The 19,177-nt window shown below is 44.0% G+C and overlaps 2 protein-coding genes across 7 annotated transcripts in view; both read left to right on the top strand.

Annotated features, from left to right (window-relative positions):
* bicra (BRD4 interacting chromatin remodeling complex associated protein) overlaps window positions 1-4,628 on the top strand; it is a 21,035-nt gene extending 16,407 nt beyond the window's left edge. For all 6 annotated transcript variants that reach the window (XM_052078793.1, XM_052078788.1, XM_052078789.1 and 3 more), the window contains one exon: window positions 344-4,628. In XM_052078793.1, coding sequence (XP_051934753.1) covers window positions 344-1,812 — 1,469 coding nt within the window. In that variant the 3' untranslated portion in view covers window positions 1,813-4,628. The remainder of the gene's footprint in view (window positions 1-343) is intronic.
* On the top strand, window positions 4,511-19,177 carry ehd2b (EH-domain containing 2b). The gene is made up of 7 exons (XM_052078944.1): window positions 4,511-4,660; window positions 6,989-7,220; window positions 9,086-9,262; window positions 13,317-13,414; window positions 14,673-15,085; window positions 15,323-15,487; window positions 15,813-19,177. The coding sequence occupies exons 2-7, from the start codon at window positions 7,000-7,002 to the stop codon at window positions 16,380-16,382; spliced, it is 1,644 nt and encodes a 547-aa protein (XP_051934904.1). The 5' UTR covers window positions 4,511-4,660; window positions 6,989-6,999; the 3' UTR covers window positions 16,383-19,177.

Raw genomic sequence — 19,177 nt, 5'->3', positions numbered from 1 at the left:
CCCCTTGTGAGGATAAGCGGATTTGAAAATGCATCTTGTATGGATGGTTTAAGTCCTTCATTTATTTGTCTGGTATCACAGCAAACTTTAAATCCAAGAGTAGAGATGCTTTGTACCACATTCCAACTTTCCAATTTCTATTTGCAGTCCCTGTGACAATTCGGAAAGAAATTCCCAAAATTCACACTGAAATGTAAACCAAACAACATATTTATTTATGTTGATCTCTCTCTCTATTTTTTTTTTAAATAGTGTGCGCTTATTTATATTATTAAAACACGTGACTCGCGGGTCCACTGTACTTGTACTTGTGTTGACTGAAGGTGATTTTCTGTGATTGCAGAGGAGTTTGTGGCCAACGCTCGCCTGTTGGAGAGTTTAGCTTCGTCCCAACAGAAGTCCCCTCCGGCCGAGCCTGCCTCGAACACAGCCAGTGTTGCTGTGGCCCCGGCTGCCTCCGCCTTGGCCCCTCCGCCATCAGAGCCCTCACCTCTCACTCCGGCCATACCTTCGCACGTCCCACCGAAACCCTCGACTGCCCCCAGCCCATCTCCAGTGCCACCACCCGCTCCTGCGGCCACCCCTCCTTGCGCCTCTTTCCCCCCAACAAAACTAGTCATAAAGCAGGGTGGCAGCGGGGCCTCTGTGTCGTGGTCCAGTAGCTGCCCACCTCCTCCTGGTGGTTCTGAACCGACCAGCCAGACCCCCTCCTCATCACGCACGCCAGCATCATCATTGTTCTTCTCATCCTCTTCCTCCTCCAACTCTAAAATAGATGACGATGACGATGATGCGCTCCCGCAGAGGACCAGCAAGCCGCCCATCAAAACCTACGAGGCTCGGAGGAGGATCGGCTTGAAGCTGAAGATCAAGCAGGACCAAACGGGCTTCGGCAAGGTGGTCCACAACACAGCCTTAGACCCCGTGCACACCTCTCAGCCCAACACCTCCAAATCACAACCCTCATCCACTCCTACGTCCACCGGCGTCATCAGAACCCAGTCGCCCGTGTCGGTCACCATAACGACCACTCAATCCAACCCCTGTCAGAGTTCGTCCTCAACGCAAATAAATGGCACCCTGGAGCACCACAACACTGCCTCCGCCACCCCCGCCCCCTCGCAGACTACCTGCCGCCTCCCCCTCAGAAAGACTTACCGGGAGAATGTCAGTCCCCGGGTGCGGCCGGGCGTCCTGGGGGGCGGCGGGGACGACGACTCGGCACCATACCCCACCCCCGCGCACGAAAGGACGGTCATAGCCAGCGTGAAAGTGGAGAAACGAGGCCGAGACCCCAGCTCTGGCTTGGATGATGTTTTCAACCACGCCGTCAAGGGGGTCAAGGGGAACGCAGAGGATTGCTCGGAGCAGGACGCCGACTTTCCTAAATTCAAGCGGACGAGCGGGAAAATGAAACAGAGGCAAGCAGGGACTTTTAGGATGGACCAGCACGCGCCGGGCCCCCCTTCGCCAGAGTTCCCTTCGTTTCCCGCCAAACGCTGCAAATCAGATTCCCCTGACATGGACAACGCGAGCTTCTCCAGCGGAAGCCCCCCCGACGACTCCCTCAACGAGCATTTGCAATGCGCCATTGACAGCATCCTCAACCTACAGCAGGAGCCCACTCTACGGGGGCACCACCACCACCACCACAAGGGGGCCCATGACCGGACAAATTCACGCTCGATCCCCCCGCACAGACCCTCGGGTCCCCCGTCATCTTCCTCCGCCTCGTCCACCCTGGCCCAACACCCTCAGGTCGGTGGCCGCGGCCACAACGGCAACCTGGTGCCGCAGACTCAGAGCAGATAACGCCCCCCCGCCCCCCGCATGGACTGACCGGGGGAGGGGGGCTCCCATGAGAATAGAGCGGGAGTCCTGACAACTGCCCAGTTTGTCCACGGAATTCTCTCGTCATGTTTTTGTTGTCTTGTCCTATCCGGGCTTCTCCTTATGTTGTCACGTGATCATGGCCCCCACCGTCCCCCACATTCCTTCTCTCCCCCCCCCCCACCCCCGCCCGCCCTACCACCACAACGGTGTTTCCAGGATAGTGTTTCCCAATATTCACTGAGCCAAGGCACATATTTTATGAGAAAAACTCTTATGGCACAAGAACAAACTGGAAATGTCACACAGAGTGTAATTTATATCTATACAGTAGATATACAGAGAGAGAGAGAGAGAAAGAGAAGGGGAGGTAGCTAGCTAGCCCGTACTTACAAGCAAAAATCACACCACGATTGATCCATGAAAATTCCCACAGGTATCCATTCGTCTGCCTTTCTATGACTCTTCCAGTGTCTAACCAACAATAACAATAATTGAATTAAAACTGGTATTCAAGCGGTCCTCTTCGTCATGCAGTTCCGTTTGACACCTTGCAATTGAGTAACAGTTACCTTGAGCTTGGAGTGTCAGCAGCAATTTGCAATAGAGCGACTAAAAGAGTCCCAGAAAGGCATACAATTGGACGCCATTGGAAATTTTTATATTATGAAAGGTATTTCATCCATGAAAATGTTCATTGTGCTCCTTGTTGGCGCAAGTTGTGCTGAAACATTGAACAGTTAGTCATGTGCATTCAACGTTTACATAAAGGTCAAACGAAGCGCATTTAGCTTTATTGTGGAAATTCCCCCAATGTCCCGAATGTTTTGTGAGGAGTGTAGCTTCCATTTGAAAACCAGTCCGAAAAAAATTCGCGCACAAATGCATCAAATTGAGTGCCAAGGACATAGCACAAGCCGTATGGTGACAAATTTCTATTAAAAAAAAAATCAAGCATCCTTGATTTTCAACATTGCTTGATTTCCAAGCTCACCAGGCCTTGGTTTATTTCAGTCAGCAGGGGGCAGGCCAGGCTCATCCCCAAACCTTCACCTCAGTCCCCTTTCCTTCGTGTCTTTTTGTTTTGATTTGTTGTTATTTTTTAATGTCTGCCCCATGGACAAGTCCAACTGAAACGCAGCACAAGGTTACGCAAAGAGCGGGGAGGCGGAGTGAAAGAAAAAAAAGAACAATAATGTACAAAAAAGACGACAAGAGAATTTGAAGTATAGTATTACAGATTAATTTTGTATTGTATTTATTGTGTATAAGGATACTTTTTAAAAAGAAATGTACATTTAGTAAACTGTAAATTAAACCTTTGCTTCTTTTATGAATCCCGTCTTCATTTTTGGGGATATTAAATTCAAACATTTAATATTCATTCGTTCTCATCAACATCATCAGTTCAAGACAGTTCTGAGTGTCAGAACAAATCTTTTCCCCATGGAAAATAATGGAAATCTAGATCAGGAATGTCAGGGTCAAACTAAAACCCTCTTTCCTGTACATGCAATGTTATTGTATTTTAAGGAACTTTAAAACGTTTGAGCATAAACACATCAACTTCTAATATCCATCCATCCATTTTGTAATCCGCTTATCCTCACGAGGGTCGCGGGCGTGCCAGAGCCCATCACAAACGAAAAACAGTTTGCACTCACACCTAGGGACAATTTAGAGTGTTCTATTAACCTGCCATGCATGTTTTTGGAATGCGGGATGAAACTGGAGTGCCCGGAGAAAAACCACGCGGGCACGGGGAAAACATGCAAACTCCACACAGGACGGCCGGAGCTGGAATCGAACTCTGCACTGTGAGGTGGATATGCTAACCTGTCGCCCACTGTCCTGCGTTCTACTGCTGAGAGATAAACGTAACAATATAGCTTTAGAAAAAGTTTTGTTTGGGGGACGGTACACTTTTTTTTTGCAAAGGAAGCAGTACAGTTTTCCATGTTTTTTTCATGTGGTAAAAAAGTGTTGTTTTTAAATAAGATTTCTTGTTTAATAATATTTTGTCTTTTATTTGGAGTATAATTGAAAACATACATTGAAATAGAATAATAGGAATAAAATTTTACTCTTGAGAAAATAAATGGAGATGAAAAGTAATTTAAAGGGAAAAATCAATGCATTTGAAAACTTATAAGTTTAAACGTAGGTTTCCCACTGTTCATGGTAAAAAAGGTTTCACTGTTGAAAAAAGTTGTATTTTGGGGCGTGAAAAAAAACACATTTAAAGGAATGATGTATGAATTGCATTTTAACAGAGCACCCATACAAGTGCAAAAATACGTTAACCAATGTTAATCGGACAAAAAAAAAAATCTGCAAAGTCTTGGTTTCAAAAGTTCAAGGGTCAAGTTTTTTGCCAACCTATGAATATTAAATACAAATCTCAGTCAAATGTATTTATTTTTTATAAAGCAATTCAGATAATGCAATGATGGAAAGTGGTGTCTACAAAGGTTGGACGACTGTATCCCAAGTCGCAGATGTCATGTGAAATCCTCGTGTGTCATTTCATAAAAAGATAAAAAGGCCTCTCCGCCCAAATGCTTTATTCGTGGTCCCCTCCCTCCCTGTCCTTCCTCCTCTGGAGTGTTTTGTGCTGCCCACAACGTTGCCAGGCATCGGAGCTTACTTGCTGTAAATGAGAGGAGGAGGAGGAGGAGCATCCAAGTAGGAGTGAGGAAGAGGGCTGGGTCGGAAAAAAAAGCTGAGAACGACATCAAACCTTGCAGAAGAAGCAACAAAAAGACCCAACCTCTTACCTCCATCATCAACCCTTTTTTTTTTTAATTCAACCAGAGGAACACCCATACATGTAAGTACTTTACTCTCCTGTTGAATATTTGCACCTACTTTGATTTCCATATTGTTTTTTTCCTCCTTTAAATGTGAGTTGAAAACTTCCAAAGTCAGATGACACACACAATTGGGGGGTGAAAAGTGACTGTCAAACTTTCTTCGAGCCTTCATACATGGCAGCGAAGAAAGGATTGCGTTTACCTGAAATGTAAACTGATCAGGTAACTTCAAGGCCTTCTTCGCTGTCGTATTCAACCAGATGATGTTTCTTTGGGGATTTAGGCTTGTAATAATTTGGTGGTGGGAGTCGATCTCCCTCTGATGGTATGCAAAAGAATTTCTGAATGAAACGGAGAACGTTAACAGTGGATTCGACTTAGTTATTCTTAACCCTGTGCAGTACGTTTGTTCAATACCATTCAGTTGGACGGTATTTACAATCGTAACGTTTGTTTTTCTCGACTCAGGGACGGTGTTAACGTTGAAAGTTGCAGCATGTTACAGTGGCTTCAACTGAATTTAGTTCAGTACAGTTTGGTTGGATTCAGCCATTCGGTTCAATACCACTGTACGTCCCCCCCCCCCCCCCCCCCCCCCCATGTTTAAGTCCAGAGGTCAAAATTGTATTTACCGGTAATGTTATGGTGAATTCATCTTTTTTTTTTAATCCAGTCCAATATATTGGTGAAGTACAGGTCAGTTGAATCCCAAATGCATGTTAACTGTCCTTCCCTGCACTTATTTACAGTGGAAAAGCTGTCTTTTCTCCCGGCCATCCTCCTTCAATGCCACGAGCGAATTCCCCTGCCTTAAAATATTCCCACAAGTCTCCTGTTATTGCCTTCCCCATTTCAACACCAACGTTATTTCTCTGCACAGATCTTGTGACATGTCCGCATTGTGCTGTTTTTTTCCCTCCGCCCCACGAATGACTCCAAAAATGGACAAGTCAGCCGCCACTACTCCACTTAAATGAACTGTGCCTTTCAGTCAAAATGAGGATTCCCAAATGGAACTTTTTTTTTCCTTTTTTCCCCCCACTACGTGAACACTGTGCTCGCTGTGAGGCAAAAAAGCAGAAGGGAATGAAAAGGAATGTCTTACTCACTTTTACACTGAAGTCATGAACTGCGGCCTGAGCATGGGCTGGGTTTGAAACTGTTCCAGCTTGGAGCACCAGCTTTTTCCAGGCATGCACTGACAATGTTAGGCAACCTCCTGGAGGGCTCCACAAAAAAAAAAAAAATTCCACATCTGCACTCGAAGTGCAGCACTCCTTAATAAGCAGCTGTCTGCCTCACGCGGAAACAAACAGGGATGGTCTTTACAGATTGCAGCTATGTCCAAGCTTTTTTTTTTTTACAGTGAGGGGCACATACACTATCTAATAGATGGTAGAAAGGGTGGTGGTAGGGAAGGGGGGTGGGGAGAGTTAAGGGTGCGCCTCACATTAGCTTATTGAAACATGCTAAATCCAATTCAATACACTGGGGGGGGGGCTATGGAGAGGGCTGTTATTTATTGCACACTCCTGCCGTATTGGGAATGACATCTCACGATTTGCTCTTCCTCTTCCTATTGTAAATTATTCCCGAACTTCAAACGTGATCTTTTTCGGTGTGAGGTTTCAAGGACGATAGCGCAACTTTCAAACACATATAGAGGAAACATCTGAGGCTTTTTATTATTATTTTTTCCTTAAGAGGAAATACAGCCCATGCGCATCCAAGAAGCTCCCGGTGTCACTCTGTGAGTGCGTCCACTTGTCATGCAAGTGTAAAAAGAAGTCAACTGCTGCTACAAGTAAAACAGGAATGAAAAACAACCGAGCTCCTGGGTCAACCTTGATATCCAAAAACGTTACTAACTACGGACCCGTTTTAACACAGACAAATTATTAAAAATGACTTTTTTTACAGGAATAAAGTGCCATTTTTTGAGGGAAAAAAGTTGTATATTTCAAGAGTATAGTAAAAGAATAAAGGCATCGTTTACAGAAAAAAATGTGAATAGTTAAAATGTGACTTTCTTCAGGTATAAAATAGTGATAAGTTGCAACAAGCTTTTCATTGACAATTTTAAAGAAAAAGGCATTATTTCTTTTTTTTAAATAATCTTTAAAAATGAAAAGCGTTAAGGTGTAAAATTTTAAACCAGCACCATTTTTCATTTAACTTAATTATGTATAACAAAAACCTTTTCTTTTGATTTATTCTTTTTCCTTTTTATCCCTCTATTCCGACATTTTTCAAAATAAATGTAAACATTCTCAAATCGATGGTAAACGTGATCCTTCCAATGTGATTGAGTGTCTTGTCTTTTTTTTTTTTTTTTTCTGTTCAAGATCCTGTCGAGATGTCGCGCTGGGGGCGTAAGAACGTGAAGAAGGCGCCGGAGGTGATCCGCACGGTGACCGAGGGTCTGAAGTCGCTGTACCGCAAAAAGCTTCTGCCGCTGGAGCAGTACTACGGCTTCCACGACTTCCACTCGCTCAGCCTGGAGGATGCTGACTTCGACAACAAGCCCATGGTCCTGGTTGTGGGCCAGTATTCCACCGGGAAGACCACCTTCATCAAGTGAGACACTCCCGGCTCCCCCTCCCCCTCCCCCTCCCCCTGCGGCCACAGAAAAGGATCCAGTATCTCTTCACTGGGCAAAATTCATTCGTTCATTCATTCATCTTCCTAACCGCTTGATCCTCACTAGGGACGCGGGGGGTGCTGGAGCCTATCCCAGCTGTCTCCGGGCAGTAGGCGGGGTACACCCTGAATCGGTTGCCAGCCAATCGCAGGGCACACGGAGACAAACAACCATTCGCACTCACACTCACACCTCGGGACAATTTAGAGTGTTCAATCAGCCTGCCATGCATATTTTTGGAATGTGGGAGGAAACCCACGCAGGCCCGGGGAGAACATACAAACTCCACACAGGGAGGCCGCAGCTGGAATCGAACCCGGTACCTCTGCACTGTGAAGCCGACGTGCTAACCACTGGACTACCGGGCCGACTGGGCAAAATATCCTTACTTATTGACTCCAAATAATGTTTCTTCCTTCATTTATCTGTGCCAGTGACATGTCGTGACAGGCAGAACAATTAAATGCTTTTGTACTCGATGGCAATTAAACCAGGGGAGACCACATTTGATTTTTGAATTACTGTGGATATTAACGGTTCGGAAGCATTTTCATCTTGTCACTCTTTTTTTCTTTTCAAGATTTTTTGGGGAAATTGTTTTTATTTTTTTATTCATTTATTTATTGGAAGCTAAACCCCTTTTTTCGCCCAAAACGCTTGTTGACAGCTTAGCCCTGCTTATTCATGAAAAATCTAAACATATTTTTGATTTTTTAAAAAAAATAACAATAATGATTTTTTTTAATTTGCTTAAAAAATAAATTGCAATCATAAAAATAACATTTTTGGGGTGTCTTAATGTTTACAACAATGACGATATGAATTAGAGGCAGAACATCTTAAAGTTTTAAAATACTGAGACAGCCTATATATATATTTATTTATTCATTCATCCATTTTCCGAACCGCTTTTATCCTCACTCGGGTCGCGGGGGGTGCTGGAGCCTATCCCAGCTGTCTTTGGGCAGTAGGCGGGGGACACCCTGAACCGGTTACCAGCCAATCGCAGTATATATCTATCTATCTATCTATCTATCTATCTATCTATCTATCTATCTATCTATCTATCTATCTATCTATCTATCTATCTATCGATATAGATAGATAGATAAAACAAATTAATCTGCAAAAATCCCCCCCAATAAATAAATAAATTAAAATGACCCAAATTTTTTTTTTTTTCAGATTTCTGCCTATACTAAAAGAGCTAATATCTGCCAATTAAATTCACCAGGGGCGGCCCGGTAGTCCAGTGGTTAGCACGTCGGCTTCACAGTGCAGAGGTACCGGGTTCGATTCCAGCTCCGGCCTCCCTGTGTGTAGTTTGCATGTTCTCCCCGGGCCTGCGTGGGTTTTCTCCGGGTGCTCCGATTTCCTCCCACATTCCAAAAACATGTGTGGCAGGCTGATTGAACACTCTAAATTGTCCCTAGGTGTGAGCGCGGATGGTTGCTCGTCTCTGTGTGCCCTGTAATTGGCTGGCAACTGATTCAGGGTGTCCCCCGCCTACTGCCCGAAGACAGCTGGGATAGGCTCCAGCACCCCCTGCGACCCTAGTGACGATCAAGCGGTTCGGAAGATGATGACTAAATTCACCAGCCGTCGAATCAGTTGGGTTTTAATTTTAGATATTTTGAGAATCACTTTTGCCATTTTGTCCCAAGGCAGTTCTTGCATTCTGTAGTTTGGGTGATATTTCGACTGTAAGTTACAGTATGTGCTTTGGCTCAAAAAAGGTTTGCCAACCACTGAAGTGAGACAATACCTTAGAGGTGGGACATAACCCCGATGTGATTGACAGATACCTGCTGGAGCAGGAGATTCCCGGCAGCCGCGTAGGACCCGAACCCACCACTGACTGCTTCACTGCCATCATGCACGGCGATGTGGAGAACGTCATTCCCGGCAACGCCCTCATCGTGGATCCCAACAAACCCTTCCGGAAGCTCAACCCCTTTGGTAACACCTTCCTCAATAGGTGAGCGAAAAATAAAATGTTTACGAGTGGGAATGTTGTGAAGCCTTTGGAATTTTTCAAAATGTGTATGCCCAACTTCTGCCCCCTTACTTTATTTGCGGAAAAGAGGAGAAAGGGAATGTTATCAGGAGGGCGGGTGATGAAAGAGCGGAGGGGAAGTGTAAATGGACGGAGGCAAGGCAAGTTCATTTGTATAAAACCTTTCCCCATGACCTCATACGTACTTCCGGGTGGCAAAAGCTGAAGCAATTCCTGAATAAACAAACCCTTACATGTAATTTGACCAAGGCCGAGCCAATGACATCAAGGTGAATTTTTGTGAAACATATTACTGGAAAACATTGAAACTTTCATCAAACACAATAACTTTCATGAAAAAGTGATAACCTATCACTTTAAAATGTGCATCATGTCATGTTAAAGCCTGAAATTGATCACATTGATAATGTGATATCAAACTTTTTTTTCTGGTGTTGCAGCAATACACCTCCATATTAAAACAACCAAGCACTTCAATGAAATGTAAGCGAAGGCAATTTACATTGCAGATGAGCCTCACTCATCTTTTTTGTTTTTTTTCCAAGTGTAAAAATAAGACTTTCTGTGTCTTTTTTGGACTTCAGATGAGAGACAGAGGTCAGGAGAGAAGTAGGGAGTGAGGTGTGAGTCTTTGAGAACCCCAGACAGAATTCCTCCTGTTTGGTTTTTTTTCACCACTAACGTCAAAGGAAGGCAAGCAAAGAAATCCTGGGACTCCCACTTTAGTGTTTGTCTTTGACTTCCTGTCTTTGGTAGGAAAGCGGCACGCTTGTCAATATTAAACGCTCACCATGATACAAACTAAGAGTTTTTATTTAATTCATTCAAAGGCACAGGCATTTTTTTTCAAGACTCAATTGACATCCTTTGTAGAGCGCTTGCCCTCTTTAGTGTTGACATGGAGCCAATCTCTGCTGGCATTTAGGGGCGAGAGGTGGGGTTCATCCTTAACCAGTCACCAGCAAATCGCAGCGCACATGTCAAAAACAGCGTCACACTCTCATGCCTATGAAGAACGTAGAGCCGCCATTCACAAACGTTTGGGTTCAAACAATATTGAGATAATCACACACTCAAGACAAACACGAGCCAATACATTTGCTTCACATTTTTCATTTTTTAACATTCTTGTTTACAGTCCTACAAGTATTAAAAATAAAAAATAAAAAAAGTTTGAAGTGAGAAACATTGCCTTGCAGATGAGCCTCATGCAACTAATCTCATAAAGACACTAAGACACTTGAACCATATTTTTACAAATGTAAAATGAAATTAACCACTGTTAATTTCGGGAAGCCCCAAAAAAAATAAAAAATCACGCAGTCGAGTCAAATGCAAACAGAGATATTTACTTCCGAGATACTCTACATCTCATTATTTTAGCATTCTTACCCGCATTCTTACACATGTAAAAATAAGTTAGCCACCGTTAAGAATGAGTGATGAAAAGAATCACACATTTCTAAACGGCCTTTCATTTCCAAAATTCTGGAAAAGGTGGTGCACATGCAGTTGAAATTTTTCTTGGATGAAGATAACATCTTGGAGGTTTTCCAGTCAGGTTTCAAGACGATGCATAGCACGGAGTCAGCCCTGTTACGCGTTTCTAATGACATCCTCCTGGCAAATGACGCTGGAGACCACGGGTGTCTAGTTGGATTTAACTGCAGCATTTGATACAGATGATCACAGTATTCTGCTGACTCGTTTGCAGCACTTGGTGGGCATTGGCGGCAGTGCTCTTGAGTGGTATAGGTCCTATCTAGCTGACAGAACCTTTTGTGTCAGCCTTGGCTGCTCTGAGTCACGCACTGCTCCCCTGTCATGTGGTGTTCCACAGGGCTCAATTCTGGGGCCTCTGCTGTTCTCGCTGTATCTGCCCCCATTGGGTTCCATCTTAAGGAAACATGGTATTCCCTTCCACTGCTATGCAGATGACTGCCAGATCTATGTCCCACTGAGCAAGAAAGACGCCTTCTCATTAAGGCCACGCCTATCCTGTCTGGAAGAGATCAAAACCTGGATGGCAGAAAATTTCTTGAAATTCAATGAAAAGAAGACAGAGGTGGTATTGTTTGGTCCCAGTGGCCCTTGTACATCCCATCCTGTAGACTTGGGCCCCCTGTCTCCTTAATTTAAGTCAACAGTCTCAAACTTGGGCCTTAAACTGGACAGTGATTTCAAACTTGATCGGCAAATTGGTGCCGTTGTTAAATTAAGCTTCTTTCACCTTAGACAGCTGGCCAAAATAAAACCTCTTCTCTCACATGAACACTTTGAGACAGTAATTCATGCCTTTGTCACATCCCGGCTTGATTACTGCAATGCCCTTTACTTTGGAGTCAGCCAGTCCTCCATTAAGCGCCTTCAGCTGGTCCAGAATGTCGCTGCTCGCCTCTTGACTGGTACTCGTAAGAGGGAGCACATAACTCCTACTCTGGCATCCCTTCACTGGCTCCCCATTCCTTTTAGAGTTATTTTCAAGATCCTTTTATTTGTTTTCAAATCTCTGAATAATCTCGCGCCACCTAACCTCTCTGAGCTCATCCGCCCCTACACACCTGCCCGGCGCCTCAGGTCTGTGGACCAGACATTATTAGAAGTACCAATAACTAAACTGAGGCTCAGAGGGGATCGAGCCTTTTCTGTTGCTGGTCCCTCTCTTTGGAATGACCTCCCACTGAACATTCGGCAAGCCTCCTCGCTGCCCATCTTCAAAACCCTCCTCAAAACTCACTTGTATTCTTTGGCATTCGACTCAGCATGACTTAGATTTGTTCTTGGTTTTACTGCTTGGTGCTTTCTACCGCCTTTACTACCGATTCGTCTGACTGTTTATTGTGTATGTTAAATCGCTCCATGTACAGCACTTTGTATGCAGCGATGGCTGTTTGAAAGTGCTCTATAAATACTGTTGACTTGACTTGACATTCATGTCAAACACAAATGAAGACTTGCTTCGTAGATGAGCCTCATATGTTTTTAATTTTCTAAACTACTTCCTAACAGATATAAAATGAAGTTAACCACTGCTAATATTGAGAAACCACACTTGATTTAAATGCAACCAAAGATAATTAATTTCCTAGATGTCTCACACAGCTCATTATTATCAATGTTCGCAACTACGTTCTTGACGTTCTTACGTGTAAAAAAAATGTGAGGACCGTTGATATTAAGTTGTCTGCACTCGAGTCAAACGCAAGCAAAGACAATTTCCTTTTTTTCTACATTTAAAAAGTGTAAATATGAGCTACGCGGTGTTAACATTAAGACCCAAAAACAAGCAGTGACGATTCTCTGTCGGAGAAATCCCGCCTTGGTATTGCCCTTTGTTTCTCTTCTCATCCGGGCGAGGAGGGTCGGGAAACGGGGCGCTCGTTTAGCTGGCGGGCCACAGGAAGTGCTGTTGTTGTTGTTCCAGAGGCGCAACATCATTAGCAAGTCTTATTGTTTGATTCTGGCAGCTGGGACGGCGTTTTTCCATTCAGGAAGTGGGAAGTCATGAGCCTCCCTGACACAATGGAGCAGGCGTTTTTCCGTTCGAGTCCGAACCCGCCGTGGTTTGAGTTCAGGCGGGGTTGGCCACATCTCAATTTCCAAACGGACACATGGGTCGGCACATTCATGTAGTAAAACAAATATTGTGATAATACAGTAATAAAAAAGTTATAATGTGTTTTAGGGCAGCGCAGCTCTCCAATTAGAATGCGATACCCACCTATTGTGATACCCATCGAAATAGATGGGGTGCGATATGATGATTCAAAGATGGTTGGATTTTAGATCGGATTGACTTGACTCAGTTGCGATTCGTTGGGTTATGATTTGATATGGTGCATTTCATATCGAGAGGGTATGATGCAATGACTGTTGTCCTTGTCAGTTTACAAACTACAATATGAATGAACTCAGTATTGTAAATGTGGCATTCCCTGCTGACGTAACTCATAACGCTCATAAACTGTATTTTGCCCCTCAGTTGTGTCTGATGTGCGTTCATCTTGTGTTGCAGGTTCCAATGCGCCCAGATGTCCAATCAGGTGCTAGAGAGCATCAGCATTATTGACACGCCCGGAATCCTCTCAGGAGCGAAGCAGAGAGTGAGCCGAGGTGAGAAATACGACTAAGGAAATTAAGGATCATAATACTATGTTTTAAACTGGGGATAGGGTTTCAAACTAGGGTTGTTAATTCTGTTAAATTCCAGTCTATTGAAGTGCTTAGGAATATTTTTTTTCAATAAAAAGTCATCAATTCCCACAACAAATGCTTACTTGCGACACCCCAGTGGAAAAAAAAACTTGCATCTAATCTGTTGAGAAACTAGTGCAAAATATCTCGTCTAGCGACTAAGACAGATTGCTTCACAGGTAGGCATTCTTCCAAAAAAAAAATGACATCATGTTGTTATTTCCACATAGTGTAGAGGTACTTCGCCCCAAGTAAGTGACTGTATGCCTGCACTTCCCATGACGGCAATGTTCCATCTGGCGGCATTCAAAAAATTGGTTTTCATCAACAGCATTGCATAATTACTTTGGTTCTCTGGCAATCAGATTTATTATCATCATACTTCCTTCAATTTTCCGATCCGCTTATCCTCACAAGGGTCGTCGTGAATGCTGGAGCCCATCCCAGCCGCCTTCGGGCAGTAGGCGTGGGACACCCTGAACCGGTTGCCAGCCAATCACAGGGCACCCAGAGACAAACAACCATCCCTGCTCACACTCACACCTAGGGACAATTTTGAGTGTTCAACCAGCCTGGCATGCATGTTTTTGGAATGTGGGAGGAAACCGGGATACTCGGAGAAAACCCACGCAGGCCCGGGGAGAACATGCAAACTCCACACAGGGAGGCCGGAGCTGGAATTGAACCCGGTACCTCTGCACTGTGAGGCGCTAACCACTGGACCACCAGGCCGCCCCTATCTTCATACCGTACATTATAAATGATATGTGTGTGTATATCCACATACATATTTCATATGCAGTGGATTTTTTACTTCTATAGCCGTCAATGGCTTATTCACTGCCAGCTGAATAAAAATAAATCTTTGACATCTATAGCCGTCATTGGCAGTGGATGAGTTTTAATCAGCACGACCAAAGCTACAGCCGTACTCCATTGACTCAAATTGTAAACCTACCGAATCGTTCATTTGAAAATGTATGAAGTACCATTCTTGAATCTTATCGTACCCCATGTGGCGAGATAATTATCCCATCGTCTTTTTATGGATAGATGCACAACCTTAGTAAGCACGTTAATAGGGCATCTATTCTTTGCGGGGGTTTTTTGTATATTTGTGGCAGGGCTCGGTCTTATGTATTCCCGCTCTGATTGGTGAACCCATCCTCGCCCATAGGCTACGACTTTCCCGCCGTGCTGCGCTGGTTTGCCGAGCGCGTAGACCGCATCATCTTGCTCTTTGACGCCCACAAGCTGGAGATCTCGGATGAGTTCTCGGAAGCCATCGGCGCGCTGAAAGGCAACGAGGACAAGCTGCGAGTGGTCCTCAACAAGGCCGACATGGTGGGCACCCAGCAGCTCATGAGGGTCTACGGCGCCCTTATGTGGTCCCTGGGCAAGGTGTTCGGCACACCTGAGGTTCTGAGGGTCTACATCGGCTCCTTCTGGTCCGAGCCCCTCATGGTGTCAGACAACCGCAAGCTGTTTGAGCTGGAGGAGAAGGATCTGTTTGCCGACATCCAGAACCTTCCTCGTCACGCGGCTCTACGCAAGCTCAATGACCTGGTGAAGAGGGCACGCCTGGTCCGGGTGGGTCTTTGTTTTTTGGAGGTTGACTGTATGGAAGGAATTCAGGAGAACTTGGGTCCGCCTGACTAAAAAAAAAAAAAAACTTTTTATCCCAACAAATACGGCTTTGGTCTTGTGAAGGTTTATTTTTAGTTGGGTTTAAGTGGGATCAAACCCTGGTTTAAGAGATTCAAGACCAACTCAAAAAGGAATTCCACGTTGCTTGGGGGGAAATAACTTTACGCCTACCGTGTTCAGGTGCACGCTCACATCATCAGCTACCTGAAGCAAGAGATGCCGTCAGTGTTCAGGAAGGACAACAAGAAGAAGAACCTCATCTACCAGTTGCCCGTCATTTTCTCAAAGATACAACTGCAGCACAACATCTCCGCCGGAGACTTCCCCGACTGCGCCAAGATGCAGGTCAGTTGAATTCATGGATGGCTGGCTGGCTGGATGGATGGATGGATCAATGAAATGATAGACAGATGGAAGTTTGCGGATGCATGGAAGAATAAATGGATGCATGGATAAATGAATGGCAAATAATTGGATCGATGAAAGGATGTATATCGAAGGGTAGACAGATGGATGTTGGATATACAGTTGGAAGCACTAATAGATAGCCCCAAATTCATCACAGATTCAAACAATCCCGAATTAAAATTGTTTTCCTTCTTCAAGACATCCGGAAATTGCTTGTGTCGTGATGATATGTATTTGGTCATTTCTAAATTGTTGTTGTTAGGAGCAACTGATGGTCCACGACTTCACCAAGTTCAAAACCCTGAAGCCCAACCTGATGGTGGCCCTGGACGAGCTGTTGTCGGTGGACATCGCCAAGTTGATGCCGCTTCTGCGCCAGGAGGAGCTGGAGGCCGGCGAGCAGCCCGGCGTGGAGGGAGGCGCTTTCCTGGACACCCGCGCCGGACCCTTTGGCGAAGGTGACCCATTTACCAATGAGGACGACGAGGCTGACGATGGCTGTGAGGACGAGCCAGACAAGTGGGTGGTGACCAAGGACAAGCCCAAGTATGACGAGATCTTCTACAACCTGGCGCCCAACGAGGGCAAGCTGAGCGGCACCAAGGTCAAGCACTGGATGGTCAGCTCTCGTCTGCCCAACTCCGTGCTCGGCCGCATCTGGAAGCTGTCCGACGTGGACCGCGATGGCATGCTGGATGAGGAGGAGTTTGCCTTGGCCAGCCACCTGATTGAAGTCAAGCTGGAGGGCCACGGTCTGCCCCCGGAGTTGCCCAGCCGCCTGGTGCCACCCTCCAAGCGCAGGCAGAAGGGCTCTGACGTGTGTATCGAGTGATGGATGCATGAATGCATGGATGGATGGATGGATGAATGAACTTATCAATAGATAAACCAATAGATGACATCTAGACGGGTGGATACAGTATTCCCCAGCTACTCGTGCGGGACAGGGACAGTTCAGATATGTTTCTTCAGAATATTTCCTTTATGCCAATTACTACCTGTGAGGCAATTAATGTTGGCTGAATGGATGGATGTAGAATGGATGCATTTATCAGTGGATAGGCCGATGGATGACAGATCGACATATGGACGGATACAGTAATTTGTGTGGGATAGGGAGAGTTGAAATGTCTTTGTACTACTTTCCGCTTAGCTGGGCTATGGTGCCAACTTGTTGTGTCTTAGGCCGTTATGGATACAGAACAAAAATGGGATATCGGAAAAAAAAGCAATGAGGTAAATTTGCAAATAGTCAATGGGGATTACTGTAATGGTCTATATTAATAGTCTAATCTGTAAATATTCCACAAACTGAAAATGCAAAATCCTTTAACTCATTTACTGCCAGCGCCTTAAAAATTTATTTTTGACGTCTATAGCCGTCAATGGCAGTCAAAGAGCTAATATTCTACACTCATCTTACAATACTGCCTATATAAGTAAATGATTTACGGATGATTTTATTTCAAAAAGGCCGATACGCAAATATCTTAAAAACTTGTCAGTACTTCACAGTACTTCCTTGATACCAATTACAACTTTCCATTTATCTGACCTTTGGCACCATCTTGTGGCATCTCATAAAAATGTGTCAAAGACAACAAATTAGGGAGGTTTTGCGAATAACTAAAGCTAGTTTCAAAACATCGTGAGTAAGGGATTTTGCGAATACTGAATGAGTAAGGAATTTTGCAAATACTGAATCGCCATTATGCAGGTATTACTGTAATAGAGGAAGTGATAGAGAAGTATATATGGACAGATGGGTAGAGGAATAGACAGATGGTGATGATAGACAAGAGATTGATGAATGAACAGACTCGTTTGATGGGCTCTTGTCTCTCAAACCCCCGACAAATACATACCGTAATGTTAATTTGAATTTTGTACAGCCAGCGCCGCGTCCCATAACAAGATGGGGGCACTACTAGCTTTAAATAACTCACTGGTCACAACGTTAGGTACACCTGCACACTTCCAGAACTAGAGCTGCATTCAAAGTTTTATTTTTGTAAATGTTTTGCTGCTGGGAAACCAGAAATATATGCATACTGCACTTCACTTGGAGCTGGATAACAAACCTATCGTGATACTGTACTTGCAAAGAACTGAGTTTGTTCATGTTTTGCTGCATTCAAGATCTCTGGGATTTTAGAAATCTCCTCCAAGGAACCTAACTAAAACCATAAGGACAGAAAAAATATCGACCTTTGTCAAAGCCAAACTCTAAACAAAAAAATGCACAGTGTATTTCAAGGTGTGTCGCTGCATACAATGTTGCTGGAAATGTAAAAAATTTCATTTGGGGGCAAACTGAACTACATTAATCGACTCACTGTTGAACTACGGTAGTCCAACCTCATACGTTCCAGTTAAACAAAAATCAGGGCTGATGTTTGCGATATGTTAATATTTGTTTTGTTTGTGAATAACCATTTTGAGCATTTTGCTGTGCTGCATTCAATGCTACTGGGGAATCAGCATGAATTGAATGTGAGCATTTTTTTAGGGTTTGACCAACAGTCTTTTTTTTAAACCGATCACCAATTAATCGAGTGATTATTTTTTAAAATAGATATGTAATAAATATAAACTTCTCTTTTGGTCCCTTAACACTCACATCAATAAAGATATGGTTTAAAAACAGAAAATGTGACTGTCATACGTTACTTTGTGCTTTCGTATTCAACAGCATATACTTTTTTTTTTTGGAGAGGTGAGGCATTTTGATGTCATTATCTATGTCTTATGTTATCATGCTACATGAGTAAAAAAGAACAATCGGCAAAAATGGGACAATTTCCCCCCGCCCCCAATTTTAAAAGAGTGATCGTCTGATTAATTCGGCCAGCAGAGTGCATATTTTTTATTCAACATTTTACTGAATAAATTATTGCAAAAAAAAAGACTCATTCTCATGCGAAACAATTTGTGTTAAATGCCAGCATCATTAATAATTAAGCTTAAATATATTCGACTTTTACAACGTCTGTTGTAAAAGTTTGCTAGTTTCCTTGAATGCAGCATTAGTTAGTGCCTGGTTCATCCAGGAAGGATGTCATTGACACATCAGGAGAGTTGGGGCTGTGCCATTTTGATTTTTGAGGTGGACTGTACCATATGACACCAAAGAACCTGAAATTGTGCAAACAAACTTGATGTGATAACCACTTTTCATTGCCCAGGATCAGAAATGTCCATGATTCCAGTTTTCCTGAAAGCAGCATTTGTTTGTTAGTTCTGCGTTATTTCCTGGTCTTTCATTGGTTCGGATTAGACAGTGCAGGTGTACTTAATGAAGTGGTTGAATAAAATGTATTTATCATAACTCCTAAGTGTGATGTATTATAGCCATTTACTGTGCACGCCGCTTCCTTAGCTCACCCGTTGTGTATATCGCCACTCTCCTTCGCATCATTAAGCATATATTTTGCCACGAAAACACTTTTGCGGCTCGATGCGCACCTTGTTTTTTTTTTTTTTGGGGGGGGGGGGGGTGTTGGCTCATTGCTCACATGACTGTAATAAAGCGTACACAGAGACCCAAAATTACTACTACTACTACTGTGCACAGTGCCACCGCCTGGCCTCATGTCGGCTACACAGCAATAAAGTTACTTGACTGTG

Source organism: Hippocampus zosterae, chromosome 10, assembly GCF_025434085.1.
Source record: "Hippocampus zosterae strain Florida chromosome 10, ASM2543408v3, whole genome shotgun sequence".
Taxonomy (NCBI): domain Eukaryota; kingdom Metazoa; phylum Chordata; class Actinopteri; order Syngnathiformes; family Syngnathidae; genus Hippocampus; species Hippocampus zosterae.
Note: the sequence above shows the minus strand (reverse complement) of the source record. Positions and strands in the feature narration are given on the sequence as shown.